Genomic DNA, 21,705 nt, shown 5'->3' on the forward strand with positions numbered 1-21,705 from the left:
GCCAGTTGAGTCAATCGAACATTACAGAAAGGGTAATCAAGGTATCTCTTAGAAAGACAGCTGTATTTCTCTAATGACCAGTAATGATGAGCTTTTTTTCATATGTTTGTTGGCCGCATAAATGTCTTCTTTTGAAATGCAAATCAAAACCACAATGAGATATCCTCTCATGCCAGTTAGAATGGCAGTCATTAAAAAGTCAGGAAACAACAGATGCTGGAGAGGATGTGGAGAAATAGGAACACTTTTACACTGTTGGTGGGAGTGTAAATTAGTTCAACCATTGTGGAAGACAGTGTGGGATTTCTCAAGGATCTAGAACCAGAAATACCATTTGACCCAGCAATCACATTACGGGGTATATACCCAAAGGATTATAAATCATTCTACTATAAAGACACATGCACAAGTATGTTTATTGTGGCACTATTCACAATAGCAAAGACTTGGAACCAACCCAAATGTGCATCAGTGATAGACTGGATAAAGAACATGTGGCACATGTGCACCATGAAATACTATGCAGCCATAAAAAGGATGAGTTCATGTCCTTTGCAGGGACTTGGATGAAGCTGGAAACCATCATTCTCAGCAAACTAACACAGGAACAGAAAACCAAACACCGCATGTTCTCATAAGTGAAGAGTTGAACAATAAGAACACATAGACAGAGGGAGGGGAACATCACACACCAAGGCCTTTCAGGGGTCAGGGGCTAGGGGAGGGATAGCACTAGGAGAAATACCTAACGTAGATGATGGGTTGATGGGTGCAGTAAACCACCGTGGCACCTGTATACCTATGTAACACACCTGCGTGTTTTGCCCATGTATCCCAAAACTTAAGTATAATAAAGAAGTATTTTATATCTAAGATGAAAAGAGGGATACCTGTATAGCAGTAAACGTAGGAGTGAAATCAAAGCCAGGCCCTTTTCTCATGTAACACCCAAGTGTTTATCTCCTCAAGTTTTTATACTTGTTTCTGCATCTAATAAAAATAAAGTGGGCACAACAAAATACAACATGACTCTCCTGTGTTAGTAATTTGACATAATGAAATGCATCACGGTTTTTGCAGAGGATGGTTTGAGCAACAATACTGTTTTCAACTTTAGATGTGTGGTATCCCGTAAATTTATTGATGGTGCCTTTTTATTCTTCTTTAAAGTCTGAACAACCCAGTCCTGCCAGCTCCAGCTCCAGCTCCAGCTCCAGCTTCACACCATCCCAGACCAGACAACAAGGTATCAACATCTCATGCAAACTAGGAGATGCTTTTCTCATAAAACACCTTCATGGCACTTTGGGAGGCTGACATGGGTGGATCAAGAGGTCGGGAGATCAAGACCATCCTAGCTAACATGGTGAAACCCCGTCTCTACTGAAAATACAATAAATTAGCCAGGCATGGTGGCATGCACCTGTAGTCCCAGCTGCTCGGGGGGCTGAGACAGGAGAATCCTTTGGACCTGGGGCGGAAGTTGCAGTGAGCTGAGATCGCGCCACTGCACTCCAGCCTGGGTGACACAGTGAGACTCCGTCTCAAAAAAAAGAAAGCAAAACAAAACAAAAAAAAATGATCTTAATGCCTTGATTTATCACCTTATACTGTTTTATTATTCGAATCATAACTTGGCTTTTATGCAGTTGTATTTATTTCCCTTAGGAATACAGTTGAGTATTGTTCTGATGTATGAGGCAAGGCTCTAGAAATTCCCCTTTTTCCGGTCCCTGCCATCAGATTCTCATTGCTACAAAAGGATTATAGACACAGCCCATCCCAGGGAGTTCCCAAAGGAAATACAATAGCAAAAGCTTTAAGAGGCTTTGACATAGGGAAATAGGTTTTCATCTTTCCTCCTGGACATATTTTTTTTCTACATGTTAATAGTCTTTAAGGCAGTACTAATTGGCTATCTTTTAAATATATATTTTTCTCTACTCATGATCAAGTGTTAACTTGAATTCAGAATAAAGACATTTAAACTAGAATATTTAACTAATTATATTTTCCATTTTTGTGTATGTGGAAAATCTTCAAATATACACTCTTTTTACATGAAAAATGCATAGGTACCAAAGTAGAATTTGTGTTTTAGCATAGTATTGAACATTACCTTTTTCAATGACCACACTGAATTCCTGATGGCTTTGAATGTTTTGAAAAGGATTAAATTGTTGTGTGTGTTTGGACTAAGGCTAAGCTTCCAGGAAAAAAAATAAAATAAAAGACAGTAATCGTTTTGGCTATTCAGAGGTCTTGTTTCACTGACTTCCAAAGAAATAAGCCCACTACAAAAGCAGAAAAATTTGGGTTTTGCAGAATGTGAGATTGTAGGGAGTCAAGATAGTAATAGCTCAGATATCCCTGTCATAGATGAGACTTTAGGAATTGCCTAATCCCGAATGAAAGTGTCTCTCTTTCTTCATTGTCTTTATAACCTCTTCTGTTAAGATTAAAACTATCTATTTTTCATCACATTTAGCCTAGTAAAGTGAAAATAAGCCACACTAATGAATTTGTGTTTGTGTGTGTGTTTTCATTTCTGTCCTGTCTTAGAATAAAATTAGAGTTTGATTTTTTTTTCTTTTTCCTGTCTGATACTGGATACTGTCCTGATTTTTCTGTGTACCTGATTTATTACATGGTCTTATTTATGTTTATACATGCTGGTATTGTGCCAGTAATTTCTTAAAAAGTAAAATGAAAATTGGCTGCTTAAAATTGCTGCAACAAGACCTTGTGTCCAAGATCAATATGAAGATCAGAGGTAGGATATTACACCATGGAATTGAAATACTTTATAATCTGAACTTGACTGAAATGCTTGCTTGACCTGAAATTGACCTTGAAATAAAAGGAACAGCTAAACCTTAATAGATCAAAAAGTACCACACAAAGGCTGCATTGCCAAGAACAAGTTACAACCACAGTGATTTATTAATCTCAACTTTTCAATACATGGATTAACCTAACAAAACATTCAATTTACTGATAGATTTTTCTTTTTCTTTTTATGTATAATTTTTCTTAGGGAAGAAAAATACACAGAAAAAAATTCCTAGAAAATAGAGATTCTTTAATAAATATTTTGGGAATCTATTATGAAAACAATAGTGTTTTGGCAGAGATTGCATTTTAGAAACTATACCAAATTTGCCTTGTAAATTGTATAAATATATATGATGATTTTTTTTAACCAGTGTTCAGTGCTGGTAAGCATCCCCCTGTTTCTAATATGGCTAAGTGTGTTTGAGTATATGTTTGATTGCCTGTGGTTCATTGTCATTACTCAGGTCCTTTGAGGTCTATAATGAAAGATCTGCATTCTGATGACAATGAGGAGGAATCAGATGAAGTGGAGGATAACGACAATGACTCTGAAATGGAGAGGCCTGTAAATAGAGGAGGCAGCCGAAGTCGCAGGTGAGTATCTTGGAAGGAAAGGGGTTGCCTGTGATGAAGTCAGACTCTTTCACAAGCCCTGCTGGGATAGTCACAGCAAAGGTGTGAAACACCAAAAACGGCAGTAGATGGTCACATTCATTTGATGCAGGGTCTCCTTGGTATGCCTACACACACTTTACAGGGAACTATTTCTCCTTTTTCTCAGAAAGAGGCTTTTCCTCTAAAAATTTTATAGGAAAAAGTCACATTAGGGTGTCCTTGTCCTTGGAAAAGTATGCCAAGTGGCAGGACTGACTGTTGAACTAAAGTCTGTTTTCATTTGAAGAGTTTATGTTGATCCACTGCTGGAGATAGTCTCAGAATTTGAAGAAATGTGTTTGCTGTTTGTAGTTAGAAATACATAATTGGCTCCAGTGAATTATGTGTGTGACCTAATTAAAACTAGGATCACCTGTGTGTTTTCCAGAAAATAAATTCCTTTTAAGTGTGCTGACAATTAGGTGCCTTAAGTAGCTTTAATGCTGTGAGGCATAATTCCATGTTATAAGATGGTAATTCATGTCACTTATAATTAATACTCAACTTGAAATTGCCCTGAGGATTTTATTTCTTTATCATGAAGAAAACAAATAGGCATGCTTACTTTAATTTGTCTTGAGTGGAAAAAATACGAATCTACTTGAGTTTAAAATCCAATTACATTTATAATATATTGCATTAAATCTTTCCGTATTATCCATTACTATGTAGAAGACCCTAAGATTCAAAAAAAAAAAAAAAAAAAAAAAGCAGTCTTAACCCAAACTGGAGAGACCGATGCTTCCTAATTGCCAATGCTTTGTCCTCTGAAAAGAGCCTCCTCAGGGTGTGTGCCCCATTAGATATCTCAGTGACTGTTTTTTATGGTCATATTCAACCCCTGTTTCTCTCCTTGTCTCTCAGACTAACCTGTCAGCATTCCTTTTAAATAGGAGAATATAACCTCTTTAATATGCCCATGGCCTTATAACATTTCCCTTTAGAAGTCTTTTGTCTGATAAAAAGGAAACTGATAGGGAAAAAAGACCTCAAAATGGACTGAAACTTAAAGTAGCTTACTTATACCAACCAAAATCCTGACCACTGGCTGCTCTCAAATTTAGTTGATGAAAAATGTATGACCTATTTAGATGATTTCCCAAGTTGTTATTTAGAATATCTGGATATTCTGTGATTAGTTGTTGCCCACCTACTTATTGCTGCAACCCCTGAGTCTGTGTGGTCATCATATAGGTTTGTGAGTCATCTGATACAGATACACATTTTTGGGGCTGCTTTTCTTGTTCCCTGCCTGACGTGCTGTGTTAGCATGGCAGTGCCAGTGTAACATTTGATCTTCACTGCACTTGTGAAGTCTCAACTGTTTAATCAGTTTAAATACTCAGCCTTCCACTTCACTCAAGACACATTTTAAAACAGCGCTTCAACTGAACACTTCATTAATGTAATTTAGTTAAGAAAAACAAGTTCTATCAGTTTTTGCTAAAAGGATGTCCCAGTGTATCTTTTTCATTTCCTATCTTGTATCTTGTCTGTCTGAATATATTATAGAGCTAGAATGTGATTGCCTATTCAGAGTGAAAGAAAAACTATCCTGATTTCTAAAACAGTTTCTGTTTCTGAGAAGCATATTACATTAGGTGCTATATAACCAGAGGGGGGGGGGAGCAAATACGGAAAGAGGACATCTCTGAGGGAGGACTACATTCAGCACAGTAGAATAAATAAATCTCTCCTATTGTGGATAAAAGAAAATTCCATTTTCTTCTGAAAAGAAAAAATGGGGAGGAGGTAGTGTGGATTGTCTTTAGTTCTTTAATTTTTAAAATATATCATTGTAGTTTTCCGAAGCGGTTATCCCAAACATACCATTTCTTTGTGTTGTTGTAGCGTATTTCCAATGAATTGTTGTATCAGTGTTCAGAACTAGAGACAGCCTTGAATAATGACACAGTAGAAATGATTGGTAATGGTCCTAGCATGCCAGGCTCCACGTGTTCAATCCTTAGATGTCACTCTGTGCTGTCAGTGGTGCAGGGCTGTTTTCCACATTCTTTATGAAGTTTCATTTATGTGGTTGCTTCTTCCCCTGCAGCATGTATTCTAGACATGTTTGTAACTTTTTCATCTGTAACAGAGAGGGAGGAGGAAAGGAAAATAAAGGTAGTAATCAACAAACTAATTTTGCTGACCTTCTGTAAGCTTGAGTAGCATGCTTGATCATAGTAGGTAGGGAGAGCAGGAGAAGGGAGATGAATGAATAAATGACCCCAGTAAAGTATAGTGGCTGAGCACTAGCTTTGGGCCACTTGCTTGTATTTGAATTCCAGAGCCACCATTTTTACCTATGTGACCCTAGATGAGTGACCCAGTCTTTCTGAGGCTCAGTTTACTCGTCTGTGAAACAGGAGATCATGAAAAGAGAAATGGCAGGTAAAGCACTTAACACAGTTCCAGTTACAAAGTAAGCACCAATACGTGTTAGCGGTTGTGAGTTAAAATGAACTTGTCAAGGGTTAGTGTTTGGATTCTGTGCTTTCCACGCCTATTTCTATGGGTATTTCAAGAATCATCTGTTTGTAATGATGTGCATAACTTTTCTCTTTCTTTTCAGAGTTAGCTTAAGTGATGGCAGCGATAGTGAAAGCAGTTCTGCTTCTTCACCCCTACATCACGAACCTCCACCACCCTTATTAAAAACCAACAACAACCAGGTAAATTGTGGGGTTTGCACTTTGCAAGACTCTGCAGAGCTAAGTGTAATCATTTTTACAAAGCATGCAAAACTTTCATCCCTGAATTTTAAACAAACTTCCTCTTGATGCCAAATAGATGGGAAGCCACAGCCTTTGGAATAAACACAAGTTAGGGTATAAGAAGTTCTGCTGTCGTGAGAAGATGACTATATTCCACCAGATGGGTTAATTAAGTTAGTACAATAAGAGAGGGTGACAAAAAGTATTGCCCATTTACCATTTACTCCTGATTTCTATATACTTTACACTTCAGCAGTAAGTAGGTGCCTTAATTAGGAAGAATATGACCTTTGGGCCTAGTATAAAGCTTGGTTCTTTACCACTGGTAATTTACTGGTGGGAAATTAACTTTTAGCTTTTGATTCTCAGTTTCCTTATCTATAAATGACATTAACACTACCTTTTAGGTTATTGGGAAGATGACAAATAATATATGTAAAGAGCAAAAGGCAGTGCACAGCCCCTACTTGGCACTCAGTTGATGGTAGTTTATTATTATAGGTGTTCGGCCTCAGTTTTCTCGTCCAAGATAGAAGGATTATTACTTGGGATTTTAAGGAATAATTAATAAAATGCTGAGAAAATAATGGTCATTATCATTGTTACAACTTGAGCTAAAGGAAAGCTTATTAATTTGATAGTCAACTCAAAATATAACTATTTGGATAAGATCTAAGCAGAACTTTGAAGGCTATGATAAAGAGCATTTGTTAAATAAATTAAATCGGGATATTTTCTTTACCAACTAAAATAAACTATTTTCAGTATCATGAATAATGTAAAAGCCTCATTGAGCATTGAATTGATACTCTCATTACCATAAGTTTTTCTTATCTTTTTGTGTCGACAGATTTCCTATGACCTCTACAATAACTGCTTAATTCAAGTTACTGTACGAATATTAACTTGAAAACTAAACAACTGTGTTTTTCTGAAAATACTGTTTCACAGGTGTCCTTCAATTTTAAATAGTCTTGCCCTTAAATTCATGGTCTTTGTGTCACTTGGAAAATGTTAGTTTATAGCTGAAGACTTTTTCTTTTTGCATTTTATTTAAAGCACTAGCAAAGATCTCTTGTAGTTTAAAATTCCTCATTTATAAGGTTTGTCTATAATGCAAATCCGTTCTTGTTAAGTAGGAATGATACCAGTACTCTTTGTTGTACCAGTTACAGTTCAACTGCAATTTCTTTGTGTCCTACATTAAAATCAAAGTCCAGCCTCATTATCTCTTATAGATGGGGTATTCAGCGAGTTATTTACTTCTTTTTCCATATCCTGGCTCTTCCCCATCTTCAGGGCCAGCTGTGCTCATGGCCCAGCCGTCTTTTACCTCTGGTGTGGATGCCTGCCACCACAAGTCAGGCATTTCAGAGGGAAGTAAAAAGAGGAAAGACATATGCATCATGGCCAATCAGCTGAGAACACTGGACTGGTTAACCAGAAAATTTTGGATCCTTTTGTAAATTTGTGCTTCAGTGAGAACTAGCATTAGAATAGAATTTGAACCTTGGTGAGATTTTTTTTTTTTTTTTTTTTTTTTGAGATGGAGTTTTGCTCTTGTTGCCCAGGCTGGAGTGCAATGGCGCGATCTTGGCTCACTGCAACCTCCGCCTCCTGGGTTCAAGCGATTCTCCTGCCTCGGCCCCGTGAGTAGCTGGGACTACAGGTGCATGCCACCACACCCAGCTTATTTTTGTATTTTTAGTAGAGACGGGGTTTCACCATGTTGGCAAGGGTGGTCTCGATCACTTGACCTCATCATCCGCCTCACAAAGTGCTGGGATTACAGGCATGAGCCACCACTCCCAGCCGATGATATTTTTAAATCCAACTTAGGCATATTTCAGCTTGATTTCTGTATCCAGTGGGTGGTATATGAGAGCTACAATATGTCATGGGCACAGCAGTGGCAGGGCCAGGAGTGTAGGGCATTAGGCTCTGCTTTTGTGCCCCTCACTAATCTCCTTCAGTATCTCTCCTAATCGTAGTGAAAAGTGGGCTTGCTAGGGAATGCAACTCCAGCAAGCACCTTTCATGCCCTTCAAACCTTATGGCTTCACTTAAGCCCTTCCTGAATGCGCAGTCTTGAACAGACCTTGGCTTTAGGGAAAGGTTCAAACTCTTTGTCAGACTGTTTTTTACCTGTCTAGCAAAACAAAACCAAAAACGAATAGTATCATCTATCTGGAGAGGGTAAAAGTTACCTTATCTGATTAAGTAGCATACCCCTGGTTCCTTGGCGTGTTTATTTGGCGAATGTTGCTTCACACATGTGAATCATCAGTCTGCCAATAATACTCTATTATGTGTCACTTTCTCCATGCACTTGTAAGCATGGTAAGAAAATCCATATGCTTCCACTTTTAGCTAGTCTGGGTTAGGAAATATATATACTACAGGAGGGCTTACCTTCTTAGAGCTATGTCTTGGAGCCGAGAGGACAAGTAAAGGTTTCTTAAACCTTGTTTAGTATTGGTTTCCTAGCCCCTCAAATCACTTGCACTGGGGTCAGGTGTGATGCTATCCCTTTAAGTCAAGCTTCTGGGACTTAAAAAAAATTACTAGTATATCTTAATTCTCTATGTTGATGGTATAAGAGAGTAAAAATTTCTTAAAAATCTAAAAGTCAACTAAATTTCACTCTGGAATGACTTTTTAGTCGTATTTGAATGTGTGTGTGTGTGTGTGTGTGTGTGTGTGTGTGCAGGAGGGAGGGAGAAAAGTAGGGGGAGAGAGACAGGGATAGAGAAAGAGTATGAATCTGAATTTTCACGATTAATAAAGAGTTGAGAACATACTTGGAAGGACTAACTCCGAAATGGGAACACTCTGAGTTTCCTTCTTCCATACTCCTTGCCTGTTCTCTCTCTATGAATTGATAATGATCTCTGAGTTTGATAAAGCACCAGGCAAAGCTGAAATGTCCACTGCCTTTTCTCAAATCTTCCAGGGACTAGAGAAGAGGGGAAGTACTAATGGAGTCAAATATTTTCATACTGAATAAAAGTGAACATAGAGTCGCACGTCAACCAAGCAAGTAATTAACCTGAGTACTGTTGGGAGCTACTGTCATTAGTATGAAAGATCTATCAGTAGAGAATCCATCTGTGAATAACTGAGTTGTCATTCTTCATAAAGTGATACAGAAAAATATAATCTTGAAAGTTTGTCAAGACATTTTCTCAGATTAAAGACAAAAGTGCTACTAAATCACAATTCTTCTATTTTCAGAGACTGCTGTATCTATAAATGGAGTAGCTAGGCAGTCTAGGTAGCTCTGCTTCTCTCAGTACAATTTAATAGGTAATAATAAAGAGTGTTGCATCATTTCAACCAGAGATGGTTTTTTCACTCCAAACCTCCCTTATGTGAATTTCAAACAAAAACAAAATACCACATCTTTTTTAGCCAGAAGCGTGGCAGGGAGGGAGGGGAGAAAGGACTTGAAGGAAGGAAGTGATCCATTGGACCCGGGTTAATATTCAAAATATCATAAATCACCTATCAGCCTGCAAGGCATGTTGAATGAAATTAAAAAGAGTCTATCCAGTTAAACTGGTTTAAAATAAGCCTGTGGAAGACAAGGTGTTGTACTTTTTTATTCTGGAGTTGTTTCCCTAAAGATAAGAAATGATCATAAATAAAACAATTGTCTTCAGCAGGGCTCAGCTCTCTCAGAATGAGGTTTTGACAAAGCTGTTTATTTTGGAGCAGGGAGAGATCAAAGAAGGAAGATTAACTGAGCCCTCTCTGGGCAGCCACTCAGTGACTTGAGGCGGGTCACTGACACCCGGAGCTTTTGTTCCTGCCACTGCAACTTCAGAAGAAAGAAACTAGGATTTCAATGTATTTTGGCCTTCTGTGCTGTAGCACTTACGGAATGTGTGGGGTGGGACTTCAGCGTCCAAATGTTCTATTTTCTGCTTTGAAGAAAAGGTGGCAGAACTCTCTAAACCTAGTTAGCAAAGTTCTATTGCAAATACAGCGTCCTCAAGTCACTTCAACACCCAGAGTACAGGAGTTGGAGGAGGGGATCGTGGGAGGCAGCGGGATATGATGGGAACAAAATTCAGTTCTGTAATGCACAAGTCAAGCAGGCAGGCACTTTTTTTTTCTTTTTTTCTTGCCTGAAATCTCAGCGGATTGTCTGTGCATGCCCAGCCCAGTATCTGAGTTGGCGAGGAGTGCCATCTACTGACCTACTTACTCCTAGGTCTCAGAGCTGATTTTTCCCTTGAGATCTCACTTCCAACAACAATGGAGGAGGAAATTCTGAATGTAGTGGATTATTTGGTTTCCTTTACAGTGGAGCATGTTAAAAACGATTGCCTTGCCTCTGCTAATAAGTAATTTCCTTGCGTTGCCAAAAGTATTGTATTTTAAGTTAGCCTGGTCAAATTAGTCATTTGGTTATCTTCATATTAAAAATGATGAAAAAAAGCATGATTGTCAGGAAAGACTGTTAAAAGGACACTTTTTACTCGTGCATTATTCTCAATTAAAATAAAAATATGCCCCTTCAGGAGTATTTGGTCTTTTCCAGGATGTCATGTTCCTATCCTCATCCAGTAAAATGTTTATTAGTAATAAAAAATGTTAAAGCTGAATGGGAATCTGGGTCTTATCTTGTTCATCTCTCCCATTTCATCCTTTGCAGTCCAAAAATATTAAATAATAAGGCTGGGACTTGAACTTGGGCTTCTGAGCCTAATCAGTGCTCTTGCCACTACAGATTAAAAGTGGACTCATTCTTAAAATCTTTATGTTACGGAATGTGGTAAACTTGTGGACAGAACTGTTACTAAGTTAGGGCACAGAATGGGTAAAGAGAACAGTAGGAATATAAAACCTCTTAAGATAAATTAGGTCCTTTATTTGGCATTTTCCTCCTTTAATATTAGTCTCCAATTATAACAACTCACTTCATAATGAGTTATAATGAAAAAGACAAATTACTTTGCTTTTTGTGTTTATACACATGTGTAAGCACTCATCATTTATAAATTTAGTGGTTTCAAGCTTTTTCAAGTGAGGGCCATTTAAAAATACTTCCCTTTTAATCCTCAGTTTTGAAGATGCTGTCAAATCAGCTGCATTTATTAAATAATAATTTGCTTCTCCTTTTTATTAAGTAGAAACATAGCTTCCCACCAAAGCTTCTATACAGTATGTAAAGCTATTCATAACTTAAGTTGTAAGCGGTCCAGATAAAAGGAAAAGCACTTGGCATTTTACCAAGGGTAAACACATCATTTCTTAAAACACAGAAGATAGTCGGCCATCTTCATTTCCAAAGCTGTATCAGTTTTGTGCATATGAGTAATTTTAGAATGTGAAAGTTAGGTACTAAAAAGGGCATTTGAGTATTTGTTTTTATCGTCCCTAGCATACTGAGCACTAGTAGTCATGCTGAAACAGCAGAATGAATAGGAAAAAAATTCTTGCCAGAGGGAACTATAATCTCAGTATAACTCAGCTGCTATACATATGGTGAGAGTGTTGTCGCAAAAGAGAAGCAGCCTTGGAAGCTTAGATCAATTTCGTTATCATCAACTGTGTTTTTTTTGTTGTTGTTGTTCTACTTTTCTGACTCAGCATTTCAGATCTAAGTAATTCATTTTCCAAGGAAAATAAGATTAGAGAGAAGAAGGAAAATGTATAGAAAAGAAATGCTATTTGGAAAGCAAATGTTACTGTACATTTCATTCAGTGGATGCCTTTGTTTATGTGGCTGGTTAGCTAAGAGATGCTTGAAATAAAATTTAACACAGCGTTCTCTTTGATCCCTAGATTCTTGAAGTGAAAAGTCCAATAAAGCAAAGCAAATCAGATAAGCAAATAAAGAATGGTGAATGTGACAAGGTAGGTTTCCAGTCTGTTACTAGGAGGGCTCCAACACTGACAAGCCTTCTGTTTCTTTGTGTTCCCCTTGATCATCCTTGCTGGTTCTCCTTTCATTTTCTTCATCAAAGTGCCCAAGATGCCCAAATGATGAGTATTTCATCCCAGTGCCTTGTAGTTTGTTTTCCATGTGTTGTTTATATCTTCAGTATGAAGCTTGGCCTTATGCTGTCATTTACCATGATGCCTACATTGCCAAGGGATTTCAGGCACATTGAATTGGGAATTAAGAGAATTGTGGTAGAGATAGAATATTAAGGAATCTCAGATGTAGATGAGCACGACATCTGATGCTAGTGCAGTGTGCTTTCCCAGAGTGTGCATCATGCTTCTGAAATCTGACTACAACACCTGGTGGGGTTAAGTTACCTGGTTTGGGCAGAGCCGTAACCCTGCTCTGTAGGGCCAGGGCAGACCTCTGTAATGCTTCACAAATCTTTCATTTGCCTTTATCGCAAATGGTGCTGGGGGCACCCATGCAGTTACACTAACAAAGACTCGTGAGTCTGAGCATATGAAAAGAGAGGTACCCCCTCTACCCTTTCAGGGGAGCTCTTCACAAATCAGATGATAATTAGATAGTGATCCCTGTTTTTCATAATACATTCTTCTGTTCTTCTGTCACTTGCTGGCATTGCTTACTAGCAATGTTTGGTATGACCAGGAAGCCTTTTTAAAACAAAAACAAAACAAACAGGAAAAACCCCGCAAAATTCCCCTGACTTAATTGGTAATGTACATTCTTGTTTCCATGTTCAAACTTAGAATTTTTTTCTCTTAGAAACCTTCTGAGATTCAAGAATGAAAAAAAAAATGAAAGTAGCCTTTGTTAATATGTTTAAACTCATAATTTAGCATTTAATTTCCCTACCTTTTGTAGAGATATTGTTGGAGGAAGGTGAGTCTACTGACTTGAATCTTCATAAGAGCAATTAAGTCCAAGAATTCACTCCAACTCCCTTTTTGAAGTTGGTGTGATAAAGGTAATGACTGGTCCGAGACAGGCTTGGTCTGCAGAGGCGTTTGGGCACTGAGTGCACACAGCCTGGGCTAGAGTGGTGTAATGAGAAACCTCCAGCTGCTGCTGCCTGTGTGTTCTTACTTACATATTCATTTATTTTTGAACTACTTCTTAAAGTACTTGTCCTTTTCGGGGACATTCTTCTCTTTCAGGCATACCTAGATGAACTGGTAGAGCTTCACAGAAGGTTAATGACACTGAGAGAAAGACACATTCTGCAGCAGGTGAGAAATGCTTTTTAGCACAACCCTTTCCAGAAACTTCAAGACTTGGTTTGTCCTGCAGTAGTGTGATAGCACCTGGAGGCCACTGCAGCCCCACGCTATCAGAACCTGGCGAATGCCACCTGTAGATGTATTTGGGAAGGGTTCTCATTTCTGAGGCCACCTAGAAGTCTGCTCTGGAGCTCTATGGCAACTGTTCTCCCTCCTCTAGTGCAGTGGATGGTGAGAACTGGGCAATTTGGGAAGTGATACTGGATTGTAGTGATCCCTCAGATGGCTGGTGTAATGTGGGCTCAGGGAGGGGACAGTAGAAATGCAAAAACCTTTGGGGCCAGGCTTCTGGTTTCATGGGAAAACAGTGATAAGAATTTGAGTCAAGCGTTGTAAACATTTGTGATTCAATTTAGTAACCTTTGCCAATGATATTCTAAGGAAAATAAATATTTTCTTCATTTCCCTTATCTTGTATGACATACATTATATTATTATGAACTCAACTGTGGAATACTTGTAGTGGAATACTTGTAGAGTGGGGAAACTTCTGTTAGTATAATTTGATGTTTTGAGAAGATAAGAAGGGTGGTTTTTCATTTTCATTCAGTTAATGATGTATGCCTCTGTTGCACTACCAGCAACTATTGGTAATTTTTTTTAACACCCAAAGAGAAGAATGTGTGTTCTAAATTCCAGGGCAGACATGTAGATTGTTTCGCTGTTTGAATTTTTTTCTTTTTTTTTTTTTCTTTTTTTTACTACTTTCAAATGACTTGACGTTAGTACTTAATCTACCCCAGCTGTGTGTGGGTTTTTTTTTTTTTTTTTAACATTTAATGGCTGGTGGTCACATTTATATTCTGTGTACATTTTTGCTTACATCTATAAATATATACTCTCAAACTTGCCAAGTTTCCTGACTGGCCTGATAAGCTTTTTAACCCTTGTAGAATTTTAGATTTGAACAAAAGACTACAGACCTATGATTCTTAATTGCAGATAAGTTGCATTTCTTGCAGTTTCTTTTTAGTTAGTATGGGTAAGGAAGCAGGACTTGAGTGGCCTACCATAAGTGGTGGTCTAGTACTTTGCTAATATTCTTCTTAGGCCTCTTTTGAAGAACCGAACGTTGTTTTACCTGTCATTTTCCAAATATTTGGGGCTGGCATAATGCTGATTGCAGATCTATTGCATGATCTTTCTCGTCTCTTCCCAAACACCAGCTCTGAACCACTGTGGAGCAATTGTCCAATAAAGCTATTAATGCCCAAGCTGGGCCCAAATAGTGAGTCTCATAGGAGGGTGGGACAGATGTTTGTGCAGGGTTGGGACATCTTCACAAAGAAAGCCCTACCAGTGAGTCAAGGATACTAGGCCATTGGGCAGATCTTACCTTGGGGTGTCATTGGCATTCCCAATTTAATGTTGTCCTTTATTTTGACCTTATAAGAATTGCGAAGAAAGGTGGCTTACTGGAGAACTCCATCCAAGTGGATTATTTTAGTATTCTAGAGGGAGAGAGTAATATCTGTGAATTTTTAACCTGGCATAAAGGCACTCCAGGGCACACAGCATTTCACCCTAATTGCATTCCCAGGCCGGTTGAAAGCTCTCAGTCTGGCCTTTTGCCTTGTAATGCAGCTGAGGCTTGTGATTATGATACCATGATGCATGTCCTGTCACGGTTTACTGCTTAATTAATTCCTTTTGTAAAACATAGCACTATTGAGGACTAATGTTATTCTCCACCTTGAGGGCTGCTCATCTCATGGAATGCATTCCACGAAGTCTACGTATTCTCTGCCGTGCAGACTTGAACACCTGAAGCAGAATTTCTGGTGGGCCCAGGATCACATCTAGGTCCTTTCCTGTTAAATGCATCCTATCCAAAAATCTGGCCTGACGATTTTATTTGGCTCACAAAAAGCGGTTAATAACTTTGTTTTCCTCTGGGGGCATGCAGTCCTGGCACTCGGCAGCTAGTTTAATGAACAGACAGCATTGGATCAAGGAGCCTGTGTTCCTAAGCCACTTTTTCAAAGGGTATAAATACAGTAGAGTAGACACAGTCAAACCAAGAGAAGTGATTACCTAGGACTGATGAATAATTTGATTCCTCTTTAAACCACATGTTCCACATTTATTTGGAAAGTGAGATTGAACATATGTAACCTCCCCAGCAATTCAGCTCTAAGCCTGGATTTGCATCCACGTCTGGGGGAAGAAAACTCTGTAGGAAACCAGGTTTCCTTAGAGGGTAGTTTAGCAGTTTAGAAGCCAGCCATCATTCTTTTCGAATTGACTGCAGGGAATGGGGAATCTGTGGTGTATTAGAATATTCCTTCTAAGAACCCAGAGAACACTCCCTGAGAAATGTTCTGATGAAAATGGTGTTCTCCATCCTGGGAAATTACTTGTCATATCTCAGCACCCCTTGTAGATTGGAGCCTGATGGCCTACCCCTTAACCAAGGGTAGGGCACACATTTTTATGTGGTGGTTGTCCGTGCTTTCCAGACCATAGTAGAGGCCATTCTATGGGAAGACCTATGTTATCCCAGATCTGGCTCTACTCCATAGACAAGCAGTTAAAGTAAAGCCTGTTCATTACTCCCCACACAGTGAAGAGGCTGCTTCACATGGAAAGAACCCTGGTTTTTGAAACTATAATCAGACCAAAATCAATGCATTTACCTTTTTATAATTAAAAATTGGGGAAGGGAGCCACAGATCTGACAAGTGGATCTTACCCTGTTTAAAACAAAATGAGACATCCAACAGCCTGCATAGTACCGCTTGAAAGGCTGATGTGGCGGGAAATAATCCATCATGAATGTTTTCACAACAACCATCATCTGAAGAATGAGTTAAGCAGTTTACACACTCTTCCTTTTCCACTACCCATATGTACCTGGTTGCCTGTTTTTCTTATCTGCAGTCACTCTATCTACTATTATTATTATTTTGGACAGACATTAATTATTGCACTATGATGCAGAGTAATGACATCAAGGTCAAGCCACACTGCATCAGCAAAGAAGGTATTCCTGTGAAAGGCACAGTGGAGTTCTTCAGGCACTCATGGGGTGTGTTCAGGCTTTGTGGCCTGTGTCAATGGAATAAAGCATGTTAATATTGTTTCTGACGTTCTAACTATCAGGATTCCTGGAAAGCAATGCACACCTATTTTTCTTTATGGAGCCCTTACTTAAATGAGGATGTGGGCACATGCTCTAATAATTCAAATCATTAATGCCGTTCCCTTTGGCAAATAATTCCCAACTCCCCAGCTGCTGCCACTGCTACTACTTTAAGGCTGTTTCTCTGCATCTACCTTGATGTATTCTTGTGGGTTCTCATAAAAATGTGGGGCTCATTTAGTTAGATTTATCAGATCCCCTTTATATTGTTGTGCATGTGTGGCTGCAGGCCGGGCACAACATGGTGATAGAGGAGGTAGGGGGTGGTGATGGAAGTACTGGAGATCTGCAAGATAGGACAATGCATGAGAAATGCCCGGGCTGACGTTTCTAGTGGGCAAAAGTGTTTATATGCTTTAAAATTAAGTGGCTTTTTTTCTAGAAGGGATTTTTTATTGCCCAGTTTTCTATTTGTTATTAAATAATTAGGGAACAACTATACTGGGTCGTGGAAAACTGTTTTCTTAAAAGAATGAGTTACAATTTTTTTTTTAATTCAAGCCGGCCTTTCTGAGTTTTAGTTTCTGCATTTTCTTGCCTCATTTATTTTAGTGCTAACGAAATGGCTAACACTCATTGGGGGCGAGAGGAAAAAGCATCAGGTCTATAATTCAGGTGCAGTTTAGTTACCTCCCAGATAATTAAGGATCAGTTTATAAGGTAATCATAATCATGTTATCCTGACTTAGGTAGCAATTTACCATTTATAAGAAGCTTTATTTATTATACCTTATTTGATCATCTGCCCAAACTTGTACAAGTAGAACAGGTAGCATTACTCTCATTTTCCAGATGAGGAAACTGAGGCTCAAAGGTTATGATGTCCTGTCTAATACCATTGAAAAAGTGAGCAGAGTCAGAACTTGATATGCCAAATCCAGAACTCTATGCTGAATGCTTTGTCAATTACCTACTGGGCAGCTCGCTGAGGAAAGGAGTCAAATTCTGGTCAGCTTGTTATTTGCCTCCATTGCATAAATTTGAAATTATAATAGCTCTAAAGAGACTACTTGTTTCCATCCTGAAATTTACACATTTTCACTAGATTCATAGTATTTTTGCACAAAATGGCAAAAAAAATTATTCCAGAAAATACATAGTCTTAGTTCAATTGATGTTAATTATATAGTAAGTATATGATTGACATGAAAAGCCTCTGTGGGCATAGCTGTGTGTTTGTGTTTCTGTATGTATGTGGATATGTGTGGAAGACTCGTTGAAAGTTCTGTTACTAATAACTAATAAAACAAATGCATGTCCATTTTAGATCTTTTAGTGTTAATAAGATCTTGTTGGATACATTTTTACATAAATGTAGCACTTTAACCATAATTGGGTACACTCCTTCTAAGAATTTATTGATGCATGTAACAGAACCTTGAGTCTAGTGGTTTAAGCAAGTAAGGTTTTCTTCTGACTCCCTCCCCACCTATAACAGTAAGCCTGGAGGTAAGTAATCCATGGTCGAGGTGGTGGCTTAAAAGATGCCACTGATGACACAGGCTCCTTGTGTTTCTTTTCTTCTATCTTTCATATGCTGTATTCGTCTTCTTAATGGGAAGACAGCTGCTGCACTTCCAAGCACTGCATTCGCATTGCACACAGGAAGAAGGAAAGAAGGCAAAAGATGCATACCCATTGTCCATACCCTTTTCAGAAATATTCCTGAAAACAGTGAGTTCTGACAAATAAATTGTAAATAGCAGCATCTGACAAGTGCTGCAAGTAGGTCTGGGGAGGCAAGCATTGTAGTTGGGCAGCTCTCAGAAAAACGGCCTTCTGTTAATAAAAAAAAATTAAAAAAGGAATAAATCGATATTAGGGAGTTAGTTTGCAGCATCTGTTATTGCATCCACTATGAGAGTAGCTTATTTTAATATTAAGGCTGTAGTTATATCCCTAAAACATAGTTCCAGAGATTGGGTAAGACAATAACAGCTCAATCTGGAGTTGAGCAGTTAATTGGATTGAGAGTTAATATGTCATGCTTCTGTGAAAGTCAAATAATATGTCAGGAATGGGGAGCACATTTTCTATTAAGAGCCACTGACCTATAGGGAGTAGTTCACAAATTTACTGTATTTTTTAAAAGAAAGCTAATTGTAAGAAGAGAAGGTTAAAAGTTTCAGTTCTGCTGTTACTCAGCGTGGCATTAGGTAATCTAAAACTTCATTAAATAAATGATAGGCTCAATAATTAAAATTATTCTCTTTTTTAAGATTATTGACCTAAAGAGAATCAGAGGTAAGTGATAGAAAGAGAATAACAGACAACTCAAATCAGGTGGAAGTTTGTCAGCTGTTTACTCTGTGCAAAATTTTTTATTGCCCTGATACTAACTTTGCTGCCTCCCCCAAAAAATGCTGTGCCCAATACACTGCCCAGATACAGCATCCATGTCCAGTAAAATTATTAGTAGAATAGGGATGGGAAGATACTTTACATGGTAAAAGAATCTCTCAAACCAATCATCACCTTCATTCTTAGTGTTGAGACTTCAGAAGTGTTCTCCTGAAAGCCAGGGCAAGAGTAATAGTAACCGTCACCTCTGTCATTTAACATTTTTCTGAAAGTTGGAGCCAATACAAGAAGAAATGAGGTATGACTATTCCAAATGACAAGACAAAGGCATCCTTTCTTTTTCTAGATAATATTTCTATTTAATTGAATACCTTAAATATTTAAAATCTCCCCAAAATATTCAGGGGAATCAAGTGAACACAACTAAAAGTAATAAATATGTTTTTATTTTTATGTTAAAGTATAACAAAGGATTCAGGTAGATGCATTTTCACCAAGTGACAACATCTTATGTAACCGGCACCCAAGTCAAACAACAAGACAGTTCCAGTACTTTAGAAGGCTCCCTTGAGCCCCCTCTGGTCACTACCTGTTAAGGGGGTGGGACTGTAGACAGTTTCTTTCTTTTCCTTTTTTTTTTTTTTTTGTGAGTTCCTGTATTTTCCAAATTATTAACAATTATATAGTGATAAAGGAAAATGATTGTATATAGGGGTGTGTGTGTGTATGTGTTTGTACTTAAGTAAAAGTAGTTTTGTTATTTCTCGGCTGGATTTTTCTTATGTCTATTAAGTATAATCACTGTCTGTTGAGTCAGTAACTAATTTTTAAAGGAGTCTTGAAATGCTATCTCCCCCTAACTGCTCACTCACAGTTAAATATTCTGTTCATGACTCGAAAGCAGAAATCAGTTTAAAGGGTATGAAAAGCAAGACAGGTTCTCACTGGGAATTTCTAAGGCTTAATATACCTTTGACTTATCAAGTTGACTGAGACAGTTTAATGCTATTCATGGTATGGGACCTTGTTGGTATAAATACGAATATTTATCACTTGATTCCATATTTGATCGCCCCTCCATTACTCTCTCTTTGCCTTTTGATGTTTGCTGCGTGTTGCCCAAACTTTCTCTTCTTCACTCCTCTAGATCGTGAACCTTATAGAAGAAACTGGACACTTTCATATCACAAACACAACATTTGATTTTGATCTTTGCTCGCTGGACAAAACCACAGTCCGTAAACTACAGAGTTACCTGGAAACATCTGGAACATCCTGAGGATATAACAACTGGATGCATCAAGAACTATTGTGTTTTTTTTTTTTTTGGTTTTTTTTTTTTTTGGTTGTGATTTTTTGTTCTTGTTGTTTATATGAAAACACTCAAAATGATGCAACCAAAAGGGAAAAAATAAAAATCAAACAACCTTCAGCTTTATTTTTCTTTAAAGCCAGTCATCATCTCTTGATAAAGGAGAGGTTAAAGCAAACCAGCCTCAGCGGACCACTCTTCTCTCCAAGGAAATCCCCGGGAAGAGTTAGCCTGGATAGCCTTGAAAACAAACAAATCAAACACAACACAAGAAAACTCAAAGAATGTGTATGGTATCATGTATCTCTCTGTGGTGGTTCATTCCACAGGACGAATGCATATTCAACACACTGCCTTATTACATAACTGATCTATTTATTATCGCATACAGATATTCTAAGTCGTTGAGGGAATGACACCATCAGACACTATAAGTACTTGGTCCCGTGGATGCTCTTTCAATGCAGCACCCTTGCCATCCCAAGCCCAGTGACCTTACTCGTATACCGTGCCACTTTCCACCAACTTTTTCCAAGTCCTTTAACTCGTTGCAGTCTGTATTTTCCACCTTTTGTTTTTCCAGTTCCAGGACACAGATTATCAACTGGGGGGACCAAATAGCCACCTTGATTTTCTTCTTTGTGGTCTTTTTCCTGAAAGTTGGGGCCCAGTCCTTGGCTGTATCCATGTAATGATCTTGGACCATGGTAGAAAATGCACCAAATAGGATCATATGAATTGCTGTCTAGCCTTAGTCAATAAACTTGTAGGACTTTTAAACAAAAGTGTACCTGTAAATGTCCTGAATCCAGCATTGTTGAGCTGTCATCAACATTCTTGTGTCTGTTTTACTGTTACAATATTAGGTGAATATGGAAGTAAAGGCATTCCACAGGATCATCATTTAAAAAGAAAGAATTCTGGTCCTGTTTTCTAAAAAAAAAAAACTGTTGTAGAAATTCTTAATTTGGATCTATTTATTAGTCAGAGTTTCAGCTTTCTTCAGCTGCCAGTGTGTTACTCATCTTTATCCTAAAAATCTGGAATCAGAGATTTTTGTTTGTTCACATATGATTCTCTTAGACACTTTTATATTTGAAAAAATTAAAATCTTTCTTTGGGGGAAAATTCTTGGTTATTCTGCCATAACAGATTATGTATTAACTTGTAGATTCAGCGGTTCAATACCTGTTTAGTTGCTTGCTAATATTTCCAGAAGGATTTCTTGTATTGGTGAAAGACGGTTGGGGATGGGGGGATTTTTTTGTTCTTGTTGTACCCTTGTTTTGAAACTAGAAATCTGTCCTGTGGCATGCAAAAGAAAGCAAATTATTTTTAAAAGAAAAAAACCAAAGTACTTTTGGTGTCATTTTTCCATCTTCTCCATAAGTGGAGAAATGAAAAGTAAGAACAGCTCATCTTCAAAGTTTTTACTAGAAATTCAGCCGAAAAGAAGAGAAATGAAGAAATACTTCTGGATCCAAAGGTTCGTCACTGGATCAGCCTTAAGAAAGTCTCTATGTGTGCTAATAGACCAGTATCTC

The 21,705-nt window shown here is 38.1% G+C and overlaps 1 protein-coding gene across 2 annotated transcripts in view; it reads left to right on the forward strand.

Annotated features, from left to right (window-relative positions):
- Positions 1–21,289, forward strand: part of MLLT3 (MLLT3 super elongation complex subunit) — a 277,019-nt gene extending 255,730 nt beyond the window's left edge. For both annotated transcript variants that reach the window (XM_019034201.4, XM_019034202.4), the window contains exons 6-11: positions 1,171–1,246; positions 3,300–3,429; positions 6,065–6,164; positions 12,000–12,071; positions 13,284–13,355; positions 19,997–21,289. In XM_019034201.4, the coding sequence (XP_018889746.1) occupies positions 1,171–1,246; positions 3,300–3,429; positions 6,065–6,164; positions 12,000–12,071; positions 13,284–13,355; positions 19,997–20,128 (582 nt within the window). In that variant the 3' untranslated portion in view covers positions 20,129–21,289. The remainder of the gene's footprint in view (positions 1–1,170; positions 1,247–3,299; positions 3,430–6,064; positions 6,165–11,999; positions 12,072–13,283; positions 13,356–19,996) is intronic.
- The last annotated feature ends 416 nt before the right edge of the window (positions 21,290–21,705 follow it).

This window comes from Gorilla gorilla, chromosome 13 (genome assembly GCF_029281585.2).
Source record: "Gorilla gorilla gorilla isolate KB3781 chromosome 13, NHGRI_mGorGor1-v2.1_pri, whole genome shotgun sequence".
Taxonomy (NCBI): domain Eukaryota; kingdom Metazoa; phylum Chordata; class Mammalia; order Primates; family Hominidae; genus Gorilla; species Gorilla gorilla.